Source organism: Mustela lutreola, chromosome 4, assembly GCF_030435805.1.
Source record: "Mustela lutreola isolate mMusLut2 chromosome 4, mMusLut2.pri, whole genome shotgun sequence".
Classification (NCBI taxonomy): domain Eukaryota; kingdom Metazoa; phylum Chordata; class Mammalia; order Carnivora; family Mustelidae; genus Mustela; species Mustela lutreola.
Window position 1 is genome coordinate 196,090,684 of NC_081293.1, and position 24,182 is coordinate 196,114,865.

The window sequence follows — 24,182 nt, forward strand, 5'->3', positions numbered from 1 at the left end:
CAGAGAAGTGAAATTGCTCACAGTCTCACCTAGAGAGCCGTGATTTGGGAACTTAATCTCAGGTATATGCAAATATAAAGCCCACCTCTGCCTAAGCTGTATCTGGGGCCTAGTAGCTGCTCAATAAATATTTGTGGAATGAAGGGGTGAATTTCCCGCCCTCACCCTCTCTTGTCCAGCGGCCTCCCTGGGCCTTCCCTTGGTTCCTCCTCTGATTTGGCTTGATGTTTCAAAGTGATGTTGACCTACATTTAAAGGTTTCAGCAGAGCCTGCTGTTAAAATGCCCTGCGCCTTACTTGGGAGGGAGAGTACCGTCCTCTTCTGACACATTAGCCCAGATCCCTTCTATATCAGCCAGACCAATGCAAAGGCCTGGAATTGGTCCCAGTAAATTTGGACTGGGGAGGGAGAGTGGGAGGTAAAGCCCGCAAAGGCAGGAGGGAAGGGCAAAGGCCAGGATTCGTCTTGCAAAAATTTCAAAAGGGTCAGTCCCCGTTTTCCTCTGGGATACCCAATACGTATCTGCAGAATTCACAGCAATCAGGACCTGGCATTGTTTGGGACTTTAGGGCAGGCCGTCCCACACGGAGGGCTCCCGGGAGCAGATCCTCCCAGGGCCACTTTGGGGGCGGCGGTGGGAGCGGCCCCGCCCCCCGCCAAGTGGCCCCCGCCGTCCCCGCAGGCGGGCAGGAGCTCGGAGACCATTGGCTGGCGAGCTGGCTGCGCAGGGGCGGGGAGCGCCGCCGAAGGGGACTGTTTGCTCCTACGGGCTGTAGATGGAGCTGTCCGGCCCCGGCGAGGGGGAAGGCGCCTGGAAAACGTTCTTCTTCTCCCTGGCCGGCCCGAGCGGGGAACAGCACTCCCAGGATGCAGTTTGTGTCAACACGGCCGCAGCCTCAGCAGCTGGGCATCCAGGGCCTGGGGCTGGACAGCGGGAGCTGGAGCTGGGCCCAGGCTCTGCCCCCGGACGAGGTGTGCCACCAGGAGCCGGCGCTGCGCGGGGAAATGGCCGAGGGAATGCCGCCCATGCAGGTGGGTGCAGCCCCCGCCCAGCGCCATGGCCGCGCCGCCTGGCCGTGGGGGCGGGGCGCGGGGCTGCGGGGCTGGGGGTGCGGGCGCGGGGCTGCGGGCGCCGGCGGGGGGCCGTGCGGGGCGGTGGGGGCGAAGCGCCGGGGGCGGAATCCGAGGCCCCGCGCGGGCCGGGGCGCGGGCGGACTCGCGCGGCAGGCGGGGCGCAGCGGCCCCGAGCAGGCCAGGCCCGCGCGCTCGTGCGTAGCCGAGCAGCAGGCCCCGAGGCCGCGTGCTGGCCGGGCCCGGTGCCGGCGCCCCGAGGAGGCCCCGCGAGGAAGGCGGCGGGGACCCAGCGGAGCCGTGACCGCGGCCCCCACCCCACCCCACCGCGGCCCGGGCTCCGCTTCGCGCTGGGCGTTGGAGCGCTCGGCCCGCCGCGCTCGTCCCCCGGCCACCGGCCGTGTGCGCCCCGGAGTGCCCCCGCGGGGTCACACCCCAGCCACCTGGACAGAAAGGTGTGCACGAGCGCTGTACTGCCGTCTCTCGCCAAGTGCAACGAGTAATTCACTTTCCCGTTGCTCCGGGTGTGGCGGAGGAAGGGGGCCGTTGAGAGGTGACTTTGCCTCGTCTGCAGCCGTTGGCAAACTTGGCTGCACTCTGGAGTCACCTGAGCAGCTTTTCAGACTCCCGACGCCCAACTTTGTCCCCAGCCTGTGCGATCGGCGGCGTCTCGGGGTGGAGAGTGGACCCCCGTCAGGTCTGGGAGCCCCGTAAGGATCTCAGTGCGCGCTGGAGTCTGGGAGCGGGACACTGTGCAGAGCGTGAGAGCTGAGTAGTGTTCCCGGGGCCAGTGTAGGAGCCGCCCCGGGCTCACCCCGCAGAAGCCCCTCCGTGCCCCGGCCTGCTTCTCCACCCGGCTGTCACCAGTTAGCCAGGAGTTGCTGTGCTGTGTGGGATCGTTTTTTTGGTTGAGGGCTCTGAACCTTCCAAAAGTCATCTGGGCCTGGTGACGCCCTGAACTTCACCATCAGCCCTTTTCTCTTACTATGTGCCGGCAGGAGCGAGGCCTGCGTGAGCTCAGATGGATGGCTTTGATGGAAACTTCGCCTCTTCTCTTAGCAGGGTCTGGCACCCGGGGCCCTGCTCCCCTCTATCCCATGTCTCGGGTGGACTCCCTGGGAGCTGTGGGGTGCTCCTCTGTGGCTCTCATAGCCGCTCTGAGTTGGAGAGGGCAGTGGCATGCCTGTCCCTGGTCAGCCCCCGTCACCTCTCAGCAGCAGGCCTCCGCTTTGCCCAGCCAGAGGGCCTCGTCGGCAGCAACAGGGAGGAAAGAAAAGGACAGCCCCTCCCGTCCCCCACATGGCGAGGGGAGTCAGTTATCAGCCCTGCTGTTGGCCGGGAAGCCCTGGGTCCTGGTGCGGTATGGGACCCGTTCCCGGGTCACCAGGGACCTGGGACCACCCTCTCTTGGTCATAGCTCAGCTCCCTACATGGACTCAAGGGGCCTCAGCTTCGAGGGGTAGGAAGGGGCCTGGTAAGTCCTCACAGGCATGTCCCCTCCTCTCCTCAGTGAGTGGTGTTTTTTAGCAAACCTATTTTCATTTTAGAAAATGTGAATCAGGAGTTGGATATGGAAAAAAACACTGCTCGTCCGCTCACTCTTGTGGGCTCTCTGGGGTCTCCCTTGGTCGCAGCTGCCAGGACGGGGGCAGCCGCTTACCCGAACCGTGCTTTTGTTACCCACAACACCTCGCGCTCCTCCCACTGGCAGTGAAACCAGGAGCGGTGGAATGGCCATCGCTGTCTCTCTGCCTCAATCCCATCATCTTTAAAGCGGAGATAATCATTCTTGCCCTAACCTGCTTAGAGATGGCAGGGGAGATTAGGGTCAGATGACTTAAGCGGGGAAATTCTTACTTTGAATCAGAAGGCACTAGGTGACTCTAGAGAGAGTTCATCATCAGGCCTAGCCCCTGAAGAGAGCAGCTGTGCTGTGAAAGGGGTAGGTGACACCGTGGGTGGCGGTCCACAGCCTTTGACTTGCAAAGGGTCCGGTGGGTAAACCAGTGACCTGTCGTGACTCCTGCAGGCCGGAAATGGGAAGGTTCACTAGGGGACTAGTCGAGCTACTGCTGGGGACGGGAATGAACACCCCAGCCTGGGGGGCGGAGATGGCAGAAGGGTGGGAAGCTGTGGCATCTGATTCGTTGTTCTCTGTTCTCAGGCTCCCCTCCCCACCTCACCTAGGGTCTCTGCCCAAGCTGTCACTTTCTCCCTCTGCACACAGGCTCAAGAGTGGGACATGGATGCTCGGCGACCGATGCCTTTTCAGTTCCCGCCCTTCCCAGATAGGGCACCTGTCTTCCCGGACCGCATGATGCGAGAGCCCCAGCTGCCCACGGCAGAGATCTCACTCTGGACTGTGGTGGCTGCCATTCAGGCTGTGGAGAGGAAGGTGGATGCCCAGGCCAGCCAGCTGCTAAATCTGGAGGGGCGGACGGGGACAGCCGAGAAGAAGCTGGCGGACTGCGAGAAGACGGCCGTGGAGTTCGGGAACCACATGGAGAGCAAGTGGGCCGTGCTGGGGACCCTGCTGCAGGAGTATGGGCTGCTGCAGAGGCGACTGGAGAACATGGAGAACCTGCTGAGGAACCGAAATTTCTGGGTCCTGAGGCTGCCCCCGGGCAGCAAGGGGGAGGTGCCCAAGGTATGTGGTGGTCCCCAGGGGAAGAGATGGAGGTGAGGACTGGCACAAAACTTTTGATTCATTTGGCTGGTCCTTCTCACAACACTCCCTCTTGTGGTGAGGGGCGGGCGGGGAGGGAGGGACAGAGGAAGAGGGAGAGCGCCCTAAGCAGGCTCTGTGCTGAGCGTGGAGCTGGACGTGAGGCTTGATCTCGTGACCCCAAGATCATGGCCTGAGCCAAAATCAAGAGTTGGACACTCAACTGAGCCACCCAGGCACCCCTGATTTCAATGTCTCTTATAGCCTGCCTCTCCTTAACTTAGTCACGAATGCTCTACCTCTGTGAGGCTGCCCTCCACCTATTCTCCACAGACTTTGCCTGCTTCTGTCAGGCTTTCCTGTCACCTTTCCCAATAACCCAAGGTATCTGGTTGTCTGAAGACTCCTGCCACTCTTCATGCTTGGGTTTTCCACTTGGCACCTACAGAGGACCATTGGTCGTTGGTTATCTTTGCACATGCACATTTGAATGCGGCTAAGACAGACTACGCTCACAGGAGTTGCCAGGAAGTTGTGGCCATCCCCTCTGTGGGCTTTCTCGCAGCTCAGAATTCATGTTCCATTTCCCTCTTCCACTCCCTCTTCTGCACCTGCCCCCACCCCCTACCTCCTGGATCATCAACACTGCACTGTCCATCAATGACCCAGCCTTCTGGTCTACTGAGAACGTAGAGTCACTCCAAGAAGCAGCCACTATGCTCATCTCCCTGCTGCCACCTGGAGCCTGTTGGCTTCCCTGTTCCCGCGGCCTTGCTGGCCCACGCTTCCACCCCTCACCGACTCCCCCCACCCACTCACTTCGCCCCGTTCTCGTCTGTGTTGTCCACTCTCCCCCTGCGGGCCGTTCTAGATGTCCTAGACGTCACCCATCTCTGTGATGAAAACCTCCCTAGGCCTTGCCTCTCCCTCCAGTTAGTGCCTCATGTCTCTACTCCCCTTTAAGCAGAATTCCTTAAACGTATCGTATTTACCGTCTCCGGTCCCTTCTCTCCCTCTCCTTTTTAACCTTTTTATTATAGAAAACAAACATGCAGACAAGTACACAGAATAGGGTGAGGAACCATCACGGGCCCATCGTCCAGCCCCCCACAGCTGTCAGCTCTGGTCAGTCTTGTTTCCTCTCAGGCCCCACCCACATCCCCTCCTGTTTTATTTATTTATTTATTTATTTATTTATTTTTCTCTTTTCAACTTTGAAATTTTTTTGATAAACATATAATATATTATTAGCCCCAGGGGTACAGGTTTGTGAATCGCCAGGTTTACACACTTCACAGCACTCACCATAGCACATACCCTCCCCAATGTCCATAACCCCACCCCCCCCTTCCGACCCCCCTCCCCTCCTGTTTTATTTGGAAGCCAATCTCAGGCATCAGTTTTTTGGGTTTTGGGTTTGGTTTTGGTTTTGGTTTTGGTAATATTTCAGTGTGTTGCTCTGAAAGGTGGAGACTCTTTTTCTGAAATAAGACTTTAGCGTTACTACCGCCACCACAAAAGCCTCCACCTACTCAAGTATCCAATCAGCGTTCAAATGTTCTTTTCTTCCAAATGCAGTTTAATTTGTTTTCTATTAGTTTATTTGAATGAGAACGTAAGAAGGGGCTGTGTCTTTTAAGTCTCGTTAAATCTTGTGGTTCCTCCTCCATCTGTCATCTTTTCTTGAAATCCGTCTGCAGATGATCCTAGGCCATGCGTCCCCTTGAGTTTCCAGTTATCCAGATTCTGACGCTGCGTCCTCCACACTCTGATTGCATGTGTTCCTCTATTCTCAGTATCCCCGTAAGGTGATGATTGGATCATTCTGGAGCCTCTGCCCGTCAGGCTTCTGCTCCCACCTCTCCATCCTCATGATGCCCACAGTCCATTCTGTCATCATCTTCTCTGCCCTCGAGGTGACGTTGCACGCAGCTTACCACCCCCTCCTTGAGACAGCTTTTCCCGGGGCTTCCAGGTGACCTCTCTTGAGGTCACCTATCTCCTATCTCCTGGTGGCTCCTGCTCAGTCTCCTTCACGGGCTTCCCCACCTCTTCCTGACCTCTTAGGTTTGGGGTGGTCCAGGGCTGGGTGTTGTTGGCCTTTGGCTCATTCTCTCTATTCCCTCCCTCATGATTTCGCTCAGTTTCAGGTTTTAAGTGCAGCCTGGGTGCTGTCAGCAGTCTCCGCCGCCCGCTCCCTCCCCATCTCTTGCCCAGACTTCCTTCTTGAAAGCCAGATTCACGGGCTTACCTGCTACTGCAGCAGGACTCAGGCAATGTCTTAGGTCTAACACAACGAAGCTGAACTCCCTTCTCCTGCCTGAAACCTCTTCAGCCCCACCCTCGTCCCCATGGAAATAGCTCTGCCCTTCCAGTGGCTTGGGCCAAAAACTCTGGGGTCACGTTTGCTTCTCTTTCTCAGCCCTCCTTCTGATGTATTCGTAAATGTCGTCTGACTTTTCTTCAGAATACCGTCACCAGGCTGAGCACTCCTTTCCCCCTTCACGGCCCCCACCATTGCCTGGGGAAAGCCACCGTCACCTCGCCTCTGAGAGTTGCCCGGGCCTCCTGCCTGGTCCTGTCTCCTTCCTTGTCCCTTCCCCACACAGTCTGTTCCCGGCAGAGCAGCGAGAGTGGTCCGCAGCGAGAGCGGTCCTTTAAAAATATAAATCGGTTACGGCTGCTTAAACCCCCAACTGCCTTCCCACCTCATGCAGCGCAAAAGCCCCCGTGCCATCAGGGCCCCTGTCCGGCCCCACCTTTCTGACCTCACCCCCCCTCTGTCCCTTTTGTCCCCTCCTTTCCACCCACACAGTCTGACCTCAGGGACTTCGCTCCCTGGGAAAGCTCCCTCCCTGTCGTCTCCGTCAGGTCTGCCCTTCCATGGGCCCCCCAACACCAAAGAACCACGTCCCCCCAGTCCCAGCACCCACTTTCCCCATCCCTGCTACCGTTTTCTCCAAAGCGCTGTGCCATCGAGCACCTTAGATATTTACTTCTTTTTTTGTCTTCTTGGTTGGTCTTCCCTGACCGGAACGTAATTTCTGCTTGGTTCACCACTGTGTCTCCTTGCCTGTAACTGCACCGGCTTCAGTCGGTATCCAGAAAGTGTTTGCCGTGTGACTCTGTCCGGCGGGAGAGCTCAGGCTTCCACGTGAGGGACTGGGTCTTCTAGGTCTCCATATTTTTCGGAAGAAGTGAAGTGTTAAGTACATAATTTTGTCAGTAAATACCCGGCTGGGCACTCTGAGTTTCAGTGTTCTCATCTGTAAGATGAGGAGTCACTGATTGTGTTGATGGGTTGTGAGGAGTCACTGATTGTGTTGACGGGCAAGACCATGTAGCCTGTTGTCTTAGTTTTCTATTGCCGGGTAACAAATTACTCCAAAACTTGGAGCCTAAAAATATAATTATTTGCCATCTTGCATTTTCTGTGGGTTAGGAATTCAGGAGCAGCTCGGCTGAGTGATTCTGGCTCAGAGGGTCATGAAGTTGTAATGAAGCTGTTGACTGAGTTTGTGGTCATCTGAAGGGTTGGCTGAGGCTTGAGGCTTTGCCTCCAGGATGGCCCAGTCGCTTGGCCATTGGCAAAGCCTCAGGTTCTCACTGTGTGGACATTCCAACATGGCTGCTTGAGTGTCCTTACAACATGGCAGCCGGCTCCGCCTAGAGAGGGTGAGCCAAGAGAGAGACCCGGATGGAGCTGTCCTGTCTTTTATGACCTGGTCTCAGAAATTGTACACGTCACTGTTTGTTAGAAGCAAGTCACTAAATCCTGTCCACGCTCGAGGGGAGGAACACTGCACTCTACTTTTTGAAGGGACTGCCGAAGAATTTGTGGATATATTTTAAAACCCACCACCATGAACCACCACAAGAGAGTTAATTAATGTTACGATTAATAGTTATAATTCACTGTGTAGTGTCAGCCACGCTAAGTGCGTTCTCTTTGTGGGATTCAGGGAAGGCTGTTGTTTCTCAGATCCCACACGCCTTTTGGATTCTAGTATGTCTGTTAATTGGCTGACAGATAACTCATAGGTAGGCTCCCTGCCGTCTCTGGCCAGGCAGACTTCTGCTGTATCCTGGCCCAGGGAAGTTTTTATGTCCTGATGTCTCTTTCCAACTGTGGGACTCTGATTCCAGAATTGTGACACTTCATAGAGATGGTGAGGTGACGCAGAGGGGTTGGCATGTTGGAAAAGATGATGAACTTGGTGTTGGAAACATTTAGTTGAGGTACTTCAGAGATGATTAAATGGAGCCGCTCTGAGGGCCCTTGAAATCTGAACCCGAAAGGGAGCAAGGAAAATGGAAGAGTATTGTTTGTTGGCAAAGAGGTAACCACGGGAGTTGTGCGAAGAACGAGCTTGCGGAGGAGAAAGCAGAGGGACGGGGAAGGGCAGAGCCAGGGGCTGGGGGCGGAGGAGGAGGCAGTAAGCTGGGTGGGCAGGAGGAAGCAGAGTCGGGGGAACCAGGCAAGAGTGGATTCCAGAAAGGCGATCTGAAAGGGTACAGGTTAACAATGGCTACTGGTGGCCTTCAGGGTGTGGTTTCAGACCATGGGGGTTGGTTCACGGACAGATTTCAAGGTGGGAAAGGATGCATGGATTGTGAAGAAGGAAACACAAAACGTGTCTCTTGGGGTGTTTCAAGTAAAGAGGCAGAGTGGAGTTTGCTTGAGACTTTGGGGTTGAGTGGCGGGTGGTTCGTCTTAGGTCGGGTGACTTGCAAGGGAAAGCCATTGGAGAGGGAGAGCCTGAGACGTCAAAGAGAAAAGTTTGAGTGTTTGAGTCCCACAGGCAGGTGCTGGAGAAGTGAAGGGCACGTGAGCAGGGGGTTGGCTTGGTGAGAAGGGAGCTTGCCAGCAGCCAACCGGGATCAGGCTCCCGGACTGATCCTGGATCCGGCTCCTGGGTGGGGAAGATGCGGGAGGGGCGGGGGGGGCTGGGGAGAAGGCAGAGTTGAAAGAAGTCTCCCAGGGAGCACAGGAGAGACGTCTGCAAGATCCCCAGAGGCTTCCGAAGCAGCCTTGGGACGAGTGGCATGAACGAATGGTAGGTGTCACTGGCAGAATTCCATGACTTTTTCTAGGGGCAGGAAGTGAAAATGAAGAGAATGGTCTGTATCCATTTTCGCGGCTTGGGGATATGCCCCAGTCTGGTGGAAGGTCCAGGAAATTTAAAGGTGTGTTCTGTCTCTAAAGCTGGCTGGTGGGTGAGCTGTCAGTAGTAGGTGACACACGTGTGCCCACCACACCCGCACAGGATACCCGTGGGGTTATGGGCACCTGATGTGAGAACAGACATTTCCAACTCAGGGGAAGGTGCCACCCACTCACCGAGCTGGACACCAGAGGGCCTGGAGCCCAGAGGGCTGTCCTTTCCTGATGGGGACAGAGGTGCCACTTGGGCTAGCTTTGGTCCTGTGTGCAGGTGTGAAGACCAGTGGACTCAGATTAGGGCCGGGGAGAAGGGGGGGGGTGTTGGGTTGCCCAGTGTGAGTGGAAGACTGGTCCTGTGGGGGTGGGGGCTGAGGGGGCAGGGCTACATGTCCCAGAAGGGAAGTTCAGACGTTAAAGTCGTGAAGTGAAACCCTTTTGAACGATGGGGACCAAGGCGAGGCCACACTGGTGAGCGTCTGAGAATAGCCCAGACGAGGATCCTTGTCAAACCAAAGTAACAGTTTCATGGAACAGACGAGACTGCCTGGACGAACAGGGGCCCGGCATCTGGGACGGATGACTCAGGCTGCCAGGGCTCTTCCTCCTGTTGGCAACAGCCGCTCGACATAGTCAACAAATATTTGCTGGCTCCAGACTCTGCTTCTAGACGCTTGGGATGTCGCCGTGAACAAAACAGAACGCGGTCCTGGAGCTTCAGCGCCTGCCCTTAGATTTACATGTTTTCCCTTAGATTTACATGTTTTTAATGACAAAAATGTAACTGCGTACCTTGCTGAGGTAGTAACCTGACTGGAAAGACAGGTTTCCTAACAGGGTTTTACTGTGCTCAGCTCACTGGTCCCCTTGCCCAGAACCTTCCACACCACTCTCACCCTACGTGCCAAAAGCAGGATTGACTTTGGCTTTACCTTCAGGGACCCCGTCCCCCTGAAAGTGAAATTACAGAGGATATGGTGAAATGCCTTAAAAAAAAAAAAAGGCAGTGTTGACCATCTTTCTTTGAGGAGCATGAGAAGATCCAGAATAGGGTGGGCTGACTCCACTCCAGGGGACCGGGCTGGGATTTGGGGGATGGGGAGCTGGGGCGAGCAGAAGCCGGCTCTGGGGTAGAAGGGGCCCCGTGGCCGATGGAGGGGGGGCAAGCAGGTGTCAGACTAAGACTCCTTTTGGCCAAGGTTCCCGTGACGTTTGTTGACATCGCCGTTTACTTCTCTGAGGATGAGTGGAAGAACTTGGACGAATGGCAGAAGGAGCTTTACAACAACCTCGTCAAGGAGAACTATAAAACCCTGATGTCCCTGGGTAAGAGCTCCTTCCCTCCTCCGGGGCAGTCTGGGCAGAGCGCAGTGGAATGGTTGTCAGACGCGGGCACAGCGTTCAAGTTCATCCCTGATGGAGATGCGAGTGACTGTCTGCTCGTGAGGCCATAGAGACAGAACGAGTATAACCAGATGACAGTTAGAAACCCAGTAAGAGGGCCTGTCACTATAGCACTGAGCTGCTTTCATTCTGGAATATGGCCAGACCGCGTCATTGGCACGTGACCATGAGCTGCCTCCCCGTAGCCTTGCACAGGCCACAGCCGGGCTGCAGCTGGCTGCCGGGGTCCAGATGTTTCTGCACCAGAACTGGGAATCTGGTGCCTTGTTTTCAGGTTCCTCCCAAGAGATTAGTTGACGTAGGTGAGGGTACCACCTAGAGGGGCTCTCGGCTCTGGAGTGGGGAGACTTCTGCCGCCGCCCTTGATCGGGGTCCGTGGGTCAACTTCACCATGTCCTTCCTTCCCCTCCCTCATTCCAGACACGGAGGGCACAGTGCCCAAGCCAGATGCCCCATCACAGGTGGAGCCCAGGGAAGAGCCTTGCGTGTGGGAGCAGCGTGACCCAGAAGAGAGAGAAATCCTAATGGACCCAGACACAGGTGATGGCAGCTGACAAGAGCCCCAGGTCCAGGGAGGGGCGGGAGAGGAGCCAGGGAGACCTCGTTCCAGACAGCGCCGCCCCCGGTCAGCTCTCACCGAGATGGAAGGTGCCAGGGCTCTGGTCCTGGCTGAGCCCCGGAGGCCTTTCCTCAGGGCCTCCGCTCTCCGGAGTGGGGCTGCCCCGGGCACAGCCGAGCCTGAGCCGTGTTCTCTGCCTTATCATACAGACTCTGTCCTTCTTCAAGAAGGTCGCTTGGAGGCAGCCCCCTCCTTTCCAGTCTGTTCTCATTGGGCTATAATCCGTATGCCATAAATAAAGTCACCCCTAGAAGTATATAATCCAGGGGTTCACAAAGGTGTGTAACCAGCACAGAACCTCTTCGTCATGGGAAACCTGGACCCGTGAGCAGTCACTCTCACGTTCTCCCGACCCCCAGCCCCCGGCCACCACTGATCGACTCTGTCTCTGTGCACTGGCCTGTTGGGAGCAGTTCATCTGAACGCCCTGCGCCCCGTTTTCCAGCACTGCAGGTGCTGAGCTCAGCAGGGCCCTGGCCCTCAGCAGGGTCACCTTGTCCTCCATCCCCGTGCGTGAGCTGGGATGGTGACTGCTGTGCCCGTGTTGTGGGTGGAACCAGCAGGCCTTGAGCCAGAGAGGTCGGCTGCCTCCCCAGCTGGGCTGGGGCCACAGTGGAAACCAGGACTCAGGTCTTCCGGTTTTTCCTCTGATCTTGCCCCTGACCTGAGCTCCCTGCTCTCAGGGGTCGTACCTTGCGTCATGGAACATCAGAAGGACACACCCCGTTTGTCACACCTTGGGGTCTACAGAGAGGACATGTCATTGTCTTGTATGTGTGAGGACGCTGTGTGTTATCCATGCAGGATGCGGCCAGGTGGAAGGCTTGCTAATGATTGTGTGTGTGTGTGTGTGTGTGTGGCCACCTGTCTCTGATTGGGGTGAAAAACGAAAAGGAGCCTCTGTACCCAGAGGTCAAACTTCTGGCCTTGTTCTGATGAAAACAAACCCCAGGTTGGGCCGTTCGCTGGAACTCTCTCCCGGCCTTATTACATCTCATCCTACGGCTTGGCCTACCCCTTCGTCCTGAATACTGATTATTTCTCTGCCCCCGAGACCTTCCGCTTCTTGGGGTTCCCCACAGTTGTCCGCGGGAACCTGAGGCCCCCCATGCTGACGAGTGCCATCGCCTGCATTCCTGACACCAAGGACATCTGGGTGAGGACTGTTCAAAACAATACACCAAATGACATGCTTCTCTTGCCCCAGGAGCAGAGCCACTGGTGCCTGCCCAGGATTCGTCCTCACAGGTGAAGCGGGAGGAAGCACTGTGTGTCCGGGGCCAGCGGGGCCTGGAGGAAAGAGCCATCCCCACGGAGTCCATTACTGGTGAGTGGGCCCAGCGGCTGCCCAAGCCAGGGAGGGAGCGGAAAGAGCCAGCAGGGTTTGCAGGCCCCCGCCAGCGCCCGCTGCACGTGGCCAACCAGAGGCCAGAGCCAGAAGTGGAGGAACTGGGTCTGGGACGGGCCGAGAGACGGGATTTCCCGTGGGCACCAACAGCACATCTGGGCTTAGCTCGTCCTATTTCCTCTCTCTTTTTTGTATCGGTTTTTAACTGCTCCTCCCCTTGAAGAGGAGCATCAGGTGGAAGTACTAAGTGTAACAATGAGTGATGGCCACTGTGGTCGGGGAATATATCCGTCTGTCCGTCTGTCCGTCCGTCCACCCTGCTCCTGACTGGGAAGGGCTTTCGTTGTCTTCAGCAAGTTATGGGCTGTTGCCTCTGCGCCCGTGGGGTAGGCTGGAGGGTTCCTCTTACATGACGGTCCAGCTGGACTCTGTGAGAAGCCTCTGAGAGCATATGTGTGTTGGAATGCTCCAGAGAAACTCCACAGGGTGTGTGTGGGTATGTGTCTGCATGTGAAAGAGAGAGAGAGAGAGACAGATAGACTGATTTTAAGGAACTGGCTTCAGGGACTGTAGAGGCTGCCATGTGCACCTTCTGTGGGCTGGAGACCCAGGACAGTCATCTGCCCGGACTCCTTCATCCCTAGGAGTGAGCCATCGTTTTCTGTGGAAGCCTTCAACTGGTGGGAAGAGCGCCCCCCGCATTGTGGAAGACGGGTTATTGATTGAAATATTAATCTTCTCTTAAAAAAAAAAAAAAAAACCCACACACAAAACAAAACTAAAACTCCATTTACAGAAATAATCTAGAATAATGTCTGGGGGCGCCTGGGTAGCTCAGTCGGTTAAGCATCTGCCTTCAGCATGAAGGCATGATTCCAGGGCCCTGGGATGAAGCCCCGAATCGGGCTCCCTGCTCAGCAGGAAGTCTGCTTCTCCTTCTGCCCCCTGTACCCCCTGCTTGTGCTCTCACTCTCTGTCTGACAAATAAATAAAATCTTTAAAAAAAAAAAAAAAAAGAAAAGAAAAAAGGAATAATGTTCGTGCAACTATGTGGGTACTGTGCCCTGGCTGTCACAAAGTTATCCATCACAAGATCTAGTAAGATATTTATCCACAGGTTGGAACCCCACAAACCTTAGCCCCCCCTTGGTCAGAGCCTCACCAGCCCCCCCACGTAAGTGCTAGTGGCGTTGGAGTTGGGGAAAGGCCAGTCCCATTCCCACAGGTGTGCCCCTGGACAGCGGTCCAGTATTATTAGTCTTTTCAAAGAAATCTGTAAGAGATAAGAAGGCAATGATGTTGAATGAGGTTTTAACAGACCACAAAAGAAAGAAGACGTAGCATACATCTTAGAAAAATCCCAATAAGGGGGCGCCTGGGCGATGCAGTCCGTTAAACGTATGACCCTTGGTTTCAATTCAGGTCATGATCTCAGGGTCGTGAGATCAAGTCCCACATGGAACTCTGTCTTCAGCACAGAGTCTGCTTGAGACTCTCTCTCCCTCTCCCCTGCTCGTGTGATCACTCTCTGTCTCGCTCTAAAATAAGTACATAAATAGAAAAAGAAAGAAAAATCCCAACGAAATGTTGGATCTAAACGGCTTCCTGGAAGGCATCATGTTCCTGGGAAAATCCCCTTGGGAATGCCCATGTCCGTGCTGGTGCTCTGCTTTCAAGCTGAGTGTGCGTGTAAGGCCTGGAGTCCGCAGGAATGGGCTCCCCTGTAGGATACCCTTATTGGCAGCAAAGGCTCCATTAATTGGGGCCAGGCTGACTTAAGCTTTTAATTAATTAGCATCCTTTAATTATGCCTGAATTTTAGGGAAAAAAAGTAATTGCAGGAAATGAGAGATTTACCCAGCACACAAACTGGCAGGCTTGTCGTGTCCCCCGACGCATGCTTTGCTCTGTTCCCCAGACTCACCGGCCTCTGCCCAGGACCTCTTGTCCCGGATTAAACAGGAGGAGCACCCGTGCGTGTGGGATCAGCAGGATCTGGCGGAGAGAGATATCCCAACGGACCCCAATTCAGGTGAGCAAGACACCAGGATGGTATCAAGGACAAGGAGATTCTTACTGAGTTTTGTGTCCCGGGAAATCAATCTGATCGCTTCTGGTTAAGGCCAGTGAAAGGCTCAGAGAATAAAATGCAGCGTATTCCTCTGGTAGCAGTTTTTGGAATATAACCATTGGTAAAGTGCAGAGGGCTTTTTGAAACGAACCATTAAATGGATCATTTATTGTGTCGGCGTAACCAATACTAAAATTATTTCTGCAATGGCAGTTTTAGAACAGTAAGTATAACCTGAAAAGCTTTTAAAAGTTGTGTATATTTTTGTGACAGAAAGAAAGAAATTTACATTTTCTGCAAGTTTTTGTGGGTGAACACTAGTTAAATAAATGTCTTCCCAGAAACTTCTGGGTAGGGTCCAGGCATATAGAACAATAAAGAAGATCCATTTTCTGGGGCCTGTGTGTGTGTATGTGTGTGTGTGTGTGTGTGCACGCTTGCATGGGTGTCTGTGTGTGTGTGTGCGTGTACGCAAGCACACGTGTGTTTCACAGCTAGAGAAGTCCAGTGTCCTCTTGTTTGGTTACGATCCCAGAGTCTCATCCTCCCCCACTCACCAGGGAGAGAGGAGCGGACATAAAACCTAGTGTTCCTTGTTGTTTCCACTGTACAACTTCACAGTGGAGAAGCTGAAGGGCTCCCGGCCCGGTGGCAAAGCCAGCTGTTCCTGGTAGAGTCAGCAGTCCACACCTCCGCTCTCCAGAGACCTTGGCTCACTGCTTCTCCCACTGCTGGTTCTGAAGTCCTACTGCTTAGCCCTCGGTCCTGTTCTGGACCCACCGTTTGCTCTGGGGCTCCGTGGACAGAGCTGGAAGATGCAGGTTCCGATCTGTGGCTGCACAGACTTCGGGCCGGGCCTCCTCCTCCAGGGCCAGCTGCAGGAGGAGCGAGCACAAGCGAGACGCTGTGTCCGGGGGCAGCTGGGAGGGTGGGGACGGCCAGTATGAAACAGACCACAGCTGCCACGTGTCCTGCGAGCGCCGGCCGTGGCCTCTGCTCGTGGCGGCTCTCTCCCCTCTGAGGGGAGGCTCCGTGGAAGGGAACAGGACTCAGACTGCCTTCTTTCCATCCGCAGAGTCTCTGATCTCAGCGCATGACATTCTGTCGTGGATCAAGCAGGAGGAGCAGCCGTACCCGTGGGGCCCGCGTGACTCGATGGAAGGAGAGCTCGGATTAGATTCTGGTCCCAGTGAGTAGCGCCCCCCCACCCCGGGGCCCCTGGGTCTTTCGTCCACAGGGATGGTGGCTTGCCTCCGCCTCCCCTACCCCCAGAGGTGATGTCCTGTCGTGGCAGCCGTCCCCCCGTCTCCATCGAAGCGCTATCCCCTTTCCTTTTGGAGGATGGCAGCTGTGTGTCTGTCCCGTCTTAACAATGTACCACAAACCGGGTGGCTTAAAACAAGAGAAATGTGTTGTCTGTTTGGGCTCTGGAGGCCAGAAGTCCATCGTCAAGGGGTCGACAGGGGCATGCCCCCTCCGAAAGCCATCGGGGAACCCTGTCTTGCCTATCCCTGGCTTCTGCCGTTGTGGCAATGGTTAGTGTTCCCTTGGCTTGTAGATGTGTCTCTTGTCTCTGCCTTTGCCCCCCGTGGCGTTCTGCCCGCGCGCGCGCGCGTGCGTGCGTGTGTGTCTCCTCACCTGGCTGGCTTCCTTTAAAGACGTAAGTCAGACTGGATCAGGGCCTCCCCCTGATGACCTCATCTTCACAATTACCTCTGCAAAGAGCCCCTTTCCAAAGAAGGTCACTTTCTGTAGTCGTGGGGTTTGGATTTCAGCACAGCTTTTGGAGGGACATGGCAGGGCCCCTAAGAGCAGGGAGAGAAGGCTGGGCTTGGGGGGGGCTGACCCGCTGGCACTGGAGCAGACAGTGATGGGGCAGGTGGCTCGGGCACCGGAAAGCACTGACCGGGGCCCCCAGCCAGCCCCGAGTGGGTTCCCCACAGTCACTGGTGAAGAGACCGAAGGCCGGCTTGGGGGAGGGGATTGTTGTTGTTTTTTTTAATCCACATCAAGTATGGAACCAAACGTCTCACCTGACTTGGGCTTCCTGGGTCTTTTTTTTTTTTTTTTTTTTTGAAATTCCACTTACTGGCCAGTGACTTGGGCACATGTTTGTGGATTATTGAACACTCTTGGCGTCTGACTAGCGTTCCTTGCCAGAACCACGACCATCGCCTTGTTTTCAAGATAGCTGACTTAGCGTCTGCTGCTCAGAGCACTGGAGTAGCCAAACAGCGCATTCCTCGTGCTCGCCCCTGACACCCCCAGGAGCTTAAAAGCGAGGGAAGAGCTGAGGACGTAGATTCTTTCTTTTTTTTTTAAAGATTTTATTTATTTATTTGACACAGAGAGAGAGAGAAAGTGAGCGCACAAGCAGGGGGAGAGGCAGAGGGAGGGGAGAAGCAGGCTCCCTGCAGAGCAAGGGAAGCCTGATACAGGACTCGATCCCAGGACTCTAGGATCATGACCCGAGCCGAAAGCAGTGGCTCAACCAACTGAGCCACCCAGGCGCCCGGACATAGATTATTTCTGACCAGGAAGGCCATTATAAGTCAGGTAAGTGGATCCCAGTGTCTGAGACAAGTTGAGTCCAGCCTGGAAGGGCAGGCGGGGGCCGGGGGGGTGTGGTGGGTGGGAGCCGGAGGGAGCCGGAGAGGAGCAGTGTTATGCCCTTGTTTCAAATACAACTTAGAGCAGTTCCTCTCCCAACCTGCTGCTGGGGGGAGGTGGGACGGGGAAGCCGGGCCACTGCCCGCGAGGACAGGAAGAAGTGACAGCAATTTCCACTTCTTTCTTGCTGGTACTCGGGCCACTATTTCTGGCCTTGCAGGCGTATGTACTAGTTCATCCGACCTTGTGCCAGGAATTCTGCCCAGACGTTTGTCCCTCAATGCTGTCGCCTGATTTGTCCAAGTTCACTAGGGGTGCGTGGGCCTGGATGAGCCTTTTCTTATAGACCTGTGTGGTCATGGGGGTGGATCTAGGGAAGTCAGTGCCGAGCGTGCAAGACTTTGCAAGTGACCAGACCATTTTACCTCCTTGGTTTGGATATGCCGAGTTAGAGAACAATTTGCTTCATGTTTTATCTCTGGAGGCCTTCAAACTTTAGCATTTGCGGGGAGGGGCAATGCCCAGAGTTTGGGCAACAGAAGCATCTGGAAATGCTTCTCCTACCTGCCCAGTCACCAGAGCCTCTTGACTTTCTCCCAAAGTGGGCCTGCTTTCCACTTGTTTTTTCTTTCTTTCTTTCTTTCTTTTTTAAGATTTTATTTACTTATTTGACAGACAGAGATCACAAGTAGGCGGAGAGGCAGGCGGGGGTGCGGGGAGCAGACTCCTTGCTGAGCAGAGAGCCCGATGCGGGGCTTGATCCCAGGACGCTGGGATCATGACTTGAGCCGAAGGCAGAGGCTTTAACCCACTGAGCCACCCAGGCGCACGACCTTCCACTTGTTAATGAAACTAGTATCTCACCTGTGATTTCTTTGAGGTTTAAAGACATGGAATCGTGTATTCTGGAGAGAAGCTGGAAGGGGAGAGAGTTGTGGGAGTCACGGGTAAAACATGGAACTATAGGGTACCCGTCCCTATCAAACTCCTTCCCCAGCCCGGGGGTTTGCAATAAGACCTGGTGTCCTGTTTGACTTCAGCCTAACTGGACATTACATTTTAGTAAAAGGGATTCCTCAGTTTTATTAACGAATGTGTATTTTCTTTAAGATTTTATTCATTTATTTGAGAGGGAGAGCGAGAGAGCACGAGCAGTGGGGAGAGGCAGAGGGAGAGGGAGAAGCAGTCTCCCCACTGAGCAGGGAGCTGGTTGTGGGACTCGATCCCAGGACCCTGAGATCATGACCTGATCCAAAATCAAGAGTCAGTTGCCAAACCAACTGAGCCACCCAGGTGCTCCTTAGTTTACATTTTAAAAAGATAAGGTCAAGAACGGACAGGATTGGAGGGGACCATGGGCTGGAAGCAGAGAAGCCATTTAGGAGGCTAATGTGGTTGGCACAAAGGTGAGGAGATGACCGTCGCTCAGAGTTGGGATGGGGGCAGTGCTCCGGGCGAGAAGTGGACAGATTCAGGACAGACTCCAGACGCGTCGCTAAGCAGCTGTGTGTGGTGGTTGAGCGGTCAGGAGTGACAGCCAGGGTTGGGCCCTGAAGAACCAGGAGGCAGCAGCGCCCCTTAATGACTTGGTAAGTGCTGGGAAGGAGCCGGTTTACCGAGTAAACCCAGCGCTCTGCTTTGGGTCTGTTTGATCTGAGATGGCATCCTGGTAGGCAGATGAACGTTCAAGAGAGAGCGCAGGGCTAGATGACTTTGGGCATTGTAACCTGCAGTGATTTCTATAGCAACTACCCGGAATTAGAGCAGACTTTGTAGGTGAAGTTGACAAGACCGCTCTTGCTTCAGACACCAGCTGCCAGTTCAAGGGTCCCCAGCCCACTCACTTCCGCCCAGCCCTATGAATGCAGGGGTTCCCATTAACCCCCTAGCTTCAGCATTTGACTACAACAGCTCACAGGACTCAGGAAAGCTGCTACACTCATAATTAGTTTTATTAGAGCAAAAGGATTCAAATCAGAACTAGCCGAAAGGAGAGATCCATAGGACTAATTCTGGAGGGGGTCCTAAAACAAGCCTCTGTTGTCTGCTCCGTGTGGGATCAGGAAGTGTCACTGTCCCAGCAGTGATGGGTGACCCTATGCAGAGTACTGGCCATGAGAGAGCTCACTTCTGTGTCCGGAGTTCTTACTGGAGTTTCTTTCTTTTTCTTTTTTTTTTAAAGATTTTGTTTATTCATTTGACAGACAGAGATCACAAGCAGGCATAGAGTCAGGCAGAGAGAGAGGAGGAAGCAGGTTCCCGCCAAGCAGAGATCCCGATGCGGGGCTGGATTCTAGGACCCTGAGATCATGACCTGAGCCGAAGGCAGAGGCTTTAACTCACTGAGCCAGCCAAGTGCCCCATTACTGGAGTTTCTTTATATACTTATTGATTAAACTACCGGCCTTGACGTGAGCTGTTCTCTAGCCTGTCTACTCTCCAGAGGTTGGGCTCAAAGCCCCAGCCCTCTAATCCTGTCTGTGGATGGTCCTTCTGGCATACCCAGCCCCCATCAGGGTTCTCCCTTTAGCTTAAACTGTTTGGGCACTTACCATGAATTACTCCGTGAGCATAAAACATCGGAGCCCACCGTGAATAACAAAGACACTCCTCTCACCCTAGAAATTCCAAGGATTTAGAGGCTATCTCCTAGGAACCAAGGACAAAGGCCTGTTAAATTATTACACAGAGGCTGTTTTAAGGCCGGGGCCTCTCTGCGACCTAGGGAGAATGTAGACAAAGAATGAAAGAGGAGCAGGTGTGAGCCTGGAGGAAATCCAGAGGAGCCTGGCATCACGCAGGCTAAGAGAAGAGACGAGAGAGAGAGAGAGAGAGAGAGAGAGAGAGAGAGGTCAACTAGCTCAAACCCAGTGACGGGTTAGGATGAATGTGCCGGCTTGGGAAGAGGCAGGCGGATTGATTTGGCAGGCTGGAGGCTGTTGGTGACCTTGACAAAAGTTATTTCAGTGGCGTGCTGGGACACATGCCGGATCTCAGGAGTTCCAGAGCAAACGTAAAAGCAAGGGTAGAGAACTCATCAGGAATATTGGTCTGAAAAGGAGCAGAGATGAGGTCAGACATGAGGAGAGACGGTGGCTGCAGCCTAGGAGCACATGGGGTCTAGGGAGAGAGTTCTTTTAAGTTGGGGGATCACTGGACCCCTGTGTCCAGTAGGGTGCACTCCATTAGCTTTAGAACCCTGAGTCAGACTACCTTGAGGAACTAAGACATCTCCTCCTGTAGAGCTAAGAGGCAGTTCAGTTTCGGCCTCAGTTGATTCAGGGATGAGGCGAGGTCATCTGGGACCCAGGTTCTTTCCAACTCCCAGCTCCGCTTCCTTGGCATGGCTGGAGCAAGATGGCAGCCGCTGTTCCAAGCAATCGCCTCTAGACGAGAGGGAAAGGAAGGGTCATCCTTCTTCCTACACTCTAAGGAGTTGAGGAAATTCCCAGAAGCCCCCTCCTCACATGTCATCAGCCAGAACGAGGCCATGTGCTTATGTCTGAATCCGTTCCCAGCCAGTGACGTCCAGGGTACAGGTGCTCACGTTAGAGGCTGGAGGAAAAGGTGTGACGACACCCTCGCCGAGGATGGAGAAGTAGGGCACACTGAAGAGTGTAGCAGGGTGCCTGGCTGAGGGGGTGGGGTGTTTAGAGATTTGTGCAGTTTTCTCCAGCTGTCTTCAGTTGCCTGAGTATGGTTGGGGGTCCCCAGGCAAGCAGGGCAGAGGGGACAGGAGCAGAGGCATAAGGGGTGTGTCATGGTGAGTGACCCCAGCGCTGAGCACGGGAGTCATGGGGGTCAGGAAGGGAGATGAGAGGGTGAGAGAAGCGGATTGACCCGCACACCGAGTCTGAAACCTTATCAGGGTAGGAACAGGACCGGTTCAGGCTGGGTTTCCGGGAAAACAGCCCCTGAGATGGAGATTCCCATGCGTGTGGTTTCCTTGGGGTCCTCCTGAGAATACGGCCTATGAAGGAGTGAGTCGCAGATTGTGTGGAGGGACAGAGGATGCCCAGAGTCAGCCCCCAGGATGGAAGGCCTGGCACCGGGGGTCAAGGTCGGGAGAATTTCTTCAGCCTCTGCCGCTGGCCCGTGTCCTGTGGAGAAGGTTCTCTGCTCAGTTTTGATGGGGATGGAGAGGGCAGGCTGGGCCTTGTGTGTTTAGGGGTGTCACGTGAGGAGGACGGGCCTCAGGCAGACACCATGAGCAGGGGCGTGGGGGGTGGAAGCGGGGCAGATGTGGCCCCGGAAATGGCCTCCAGGGAGCAGATGGGACCTGGGCGGAGGATGCCAACAAGAGGTGGGAGCAAAGGCTTCTTTACTCTTCTACCAGCTGCCCCTCAGTGGAGGAGGGGCTCCTCCAGGGAGAGAATGGGCACGTGAGGTGGGACATGGGGTGGTGGGGGTGAAGGGGTGAGAGGAGCCCTAACTACAGCGGGCACCGGGGTCAGGGCGCAGATGGGACCAGACGCCAGGGTGGGCCTGGGACCCGGCAGCTGTTCGAGTCTGAAGGGCACTAGCTCAGAGGAAACGGGACTGAAAAACGCCGCATGGTTTTGGTCCCCGCCCCTTGCATTTCATTTCCGCGGACCTCCTGTCTGCTTTCACCGTGGATACGTTCTAGTACATTCTTTCCTCCCAGTGAGAAATTCGCCTTAGATAAATTAGCATTGAACATCAGAATGCAATTAAGTCTCATTATTTCCTTCCAAGTGACTTCCAAATAGCCCCACCCCCAGGCCCCAGGCCCCGCCCCTGCTAGTTTCCTCCCGTTACTAACTGCTTGCTGCTGGTGCTCTCCCCCCGGTGGCTTGGGACAGGTCGACGGTCAGGGAGCCCCAGAGCCAAAGGGAACGTGGCCGCCGGCCTTGCTCAGGGCCCTCACTTTTCCGAGAAACTGAGGTCCAGATCGCCTGCGACTCCCGCCAAGCCCCGGGGGAGTCGGTTAAGGCCCCAGGCCCCTCTCCCGGGGACGGTGGGGGCGGGTGGTGCTGGTGCGGGCCCGGAGCGAGCGCTGTCCAGCGCGTCACGACTCCGTGTCTCCTCCTCCGCAGGTGACAGCCTGCTGCTGGTGAAGAACCCGCCCCCCGCCCCGCAGCAGCCGCCGCCGCCGCCGCCGCCGCCGCCCGCCCCGCAGAGCCTGCCGGTGCTGCCCGCGGCCGAGAACGCGAACGCGCCGGGCGCGGGGCCCCCGGACGAGGGCTTCCCCGCGCTGGCCGGGGAGAGGGGCGCGGGCGGGGCGCAGGCTGGGGGAGCGGGCGGCGGCGGCGGCGGCGGCGCGGGCGGGGGCCCCGGGGGCGGCGGCGGCGGCTGCGGCAGCTGCTGCCCCGGCGGCCTGCGGCGGAGCCTGCTCCTGCACGGCGCGCGCAGCAAGCCCTACTCGTGCCCCGAGTGCGGCAAGAGCTTCGGCGTGCGCAAGAGCCTCATCATCCACCACCGCAGCCACACCAAGGAGCGGCCGTACGAGTGCGCCGAGTGCGAGAAGAGCTTCAACTGCCACTCGGGCCTCATCCGCCACCAGATGACGCACCGCGGCGAGCGGCCCTACAAGTGCTCCGAGTGCGAGAAGACCTACAGCCGCAAGGAGCATCTGCAGAACCACCAGCGGCTGCACACGGGCGAGCGGCCCTTCCAGTGCGCGCTCTGCGGCAAGAGCTTCATCCGCAAGCAGAACCTGCTCAAGCACCAGCGCATCCACACGGGCGAGCGGCCCTACACGTGCGGCGAGTGCGGCAAGAGCTTCCGCTACAAGGAGTCGCTCAAGGACCACCTGCGCGTGCACAGCGGCGGCCCGGGGCTCGGCGCCCCTCGGCCTCTCCAGGCGCCGCCGGAGCACGACTAGGGCTGGGCTGGGGGAGGGGAGGGCCCGAGGCCGGAGCGGGGCTGGGGGAGCTGGCCTGGGAGGTGGCCGGAGCACCCCTGATCCTGCCCCTGGTTCTCTCAGCGCGCCTTCCCTCCCTCCGCCTGCCACCTGCTGGAAATTGGGAAGAGGGATTGCACTCCAGACAGGGTCCCCCGAGGGTCGGACAGGGGTCCCCTAGACCTGTCCGGCCTGAGTGGATGGCCAGCTCGTCTCGTGGGGGTGATCCAAGGGGCCTGCTGAGTGTCTTTCCCCCAGGGAAGGTGCCAGAATGGACAGTGAGGAGGCAAGAGGCTTGGGGCAGCCCCCTCGGACGCCTCGCCACCTAGCGTGCCCTGGGTCAGACCTCACTTTGTCCAGTGCGGCCACTGGCGTCACAGTTGGTGACCGGGGGAAGCAACTAGGCAGTCTCAGAAGGCCTCTGAGATAAATAAGGCCCTAAGGTTAAGAGAGGCTGAATAAGGAAGCAGAAGTGTGACGGGAGGTGAGGGATGAGCTAAGGGGTACCATCTCTGATGACAGCACTGCCTCGCGTTCTAATAGCGCTTTATACTTTTTTAAACGTGTTTTCTATCCGTTATCCGTTTTCACCCTTAGCCTGTCCCTCTGAGGGGTAGGATTGTCCCTACTGAGAAAAGAGGCCCAGGTGGCTGGTTTACCAGGATCACACAGGAAGAGAGCTGCAGGGCTGGGACCAGGGCTTCTGACCCCAGTGCAGTGTCCCCCCCCACCACACACACTGCCTACCTCCCATGGCTGAGAGGCTTCTGGGTCTGGTCTCTCCCGGTCTCTCTCTCTCTCTCCGGTCTCCTCCCCAGACTCAGAAAGCAGCAGGGGGCCAACTCCCAGGGTTTCTGGGGGTTGGGGAACCCATCAGCTACACAATGCCCTGGGTCGCGCATCTGAAAGGCTCTTCCCGTGTAGGCATTCCCAGGCGGCAGGTCCCCTCCCCCAGCCGGTCCTTCGAACCTCCAGTCCTTCAATCTGGTGCAGCATCTTGTCACTGCCCAGTAGTGACCCGGCCCTCCAGAGGCAGCTGTTGCCCTGGGTCAGACCTCACCTTGTCGGTTTATTCCAGTTTCCCCAGGGCAAAGAGGTGAGGAAGTGAGTCTCTTCCCAGGAGGGCCGGGCAAGTGGGTGCTAGAGTCTGAGAGCCTCAGTCTCCTGCCCTGAGCCTCCCCACTGGTGCTATCTGTTCGCTGACCGTGCTCAAGGACATGGACACAGACCCCACTCGGCCCCAGACCCTGCAGGCGCCTCAGGGAGGCGCCCAAAGGACTCCCTTGAGCTGGTGCATCCACTCCGTGGTCCTGAGGGGCCACGGTCTCCATTTCTGCATCTTGCATGACCAGGCACTGGGATGGGGTGG

The 24,182-nt window shown here is 56.1% G+C and overlaps 1 protein-coding gene across 1 annotated transcript; it reads left to right on the forward strand.

The window, feature by feature from the left end:
- Positions 1-752: 752 nt before the first annotated feature.
- Positions 753-23,912, forward strand: ZNF282 (zinc finger protein 282). The gene is made up of 8 exons (XM_059172176.1): positions 753-1,033; positions 3,300-3,719; positions 10,098-10,224; positions 10,723-10,842; positions 12,129-12,248; positions 14,188-14,301; positions 15,416-15,529; positions 22,008-23,912. The coding sequence occupies exons 1-8, from the start codon at positions 869-871 to the stop codon at positions 22,793-22,795; spliced, it is 1,968 nt and encodes a 655-aa protein (XP_059028159.1). The 5' UTR covers positions 753-868; the 3' UTR covers positions 22,796-23,912.
- Positions 23,913-24,182: the final 270 nt, after the last annotated feature.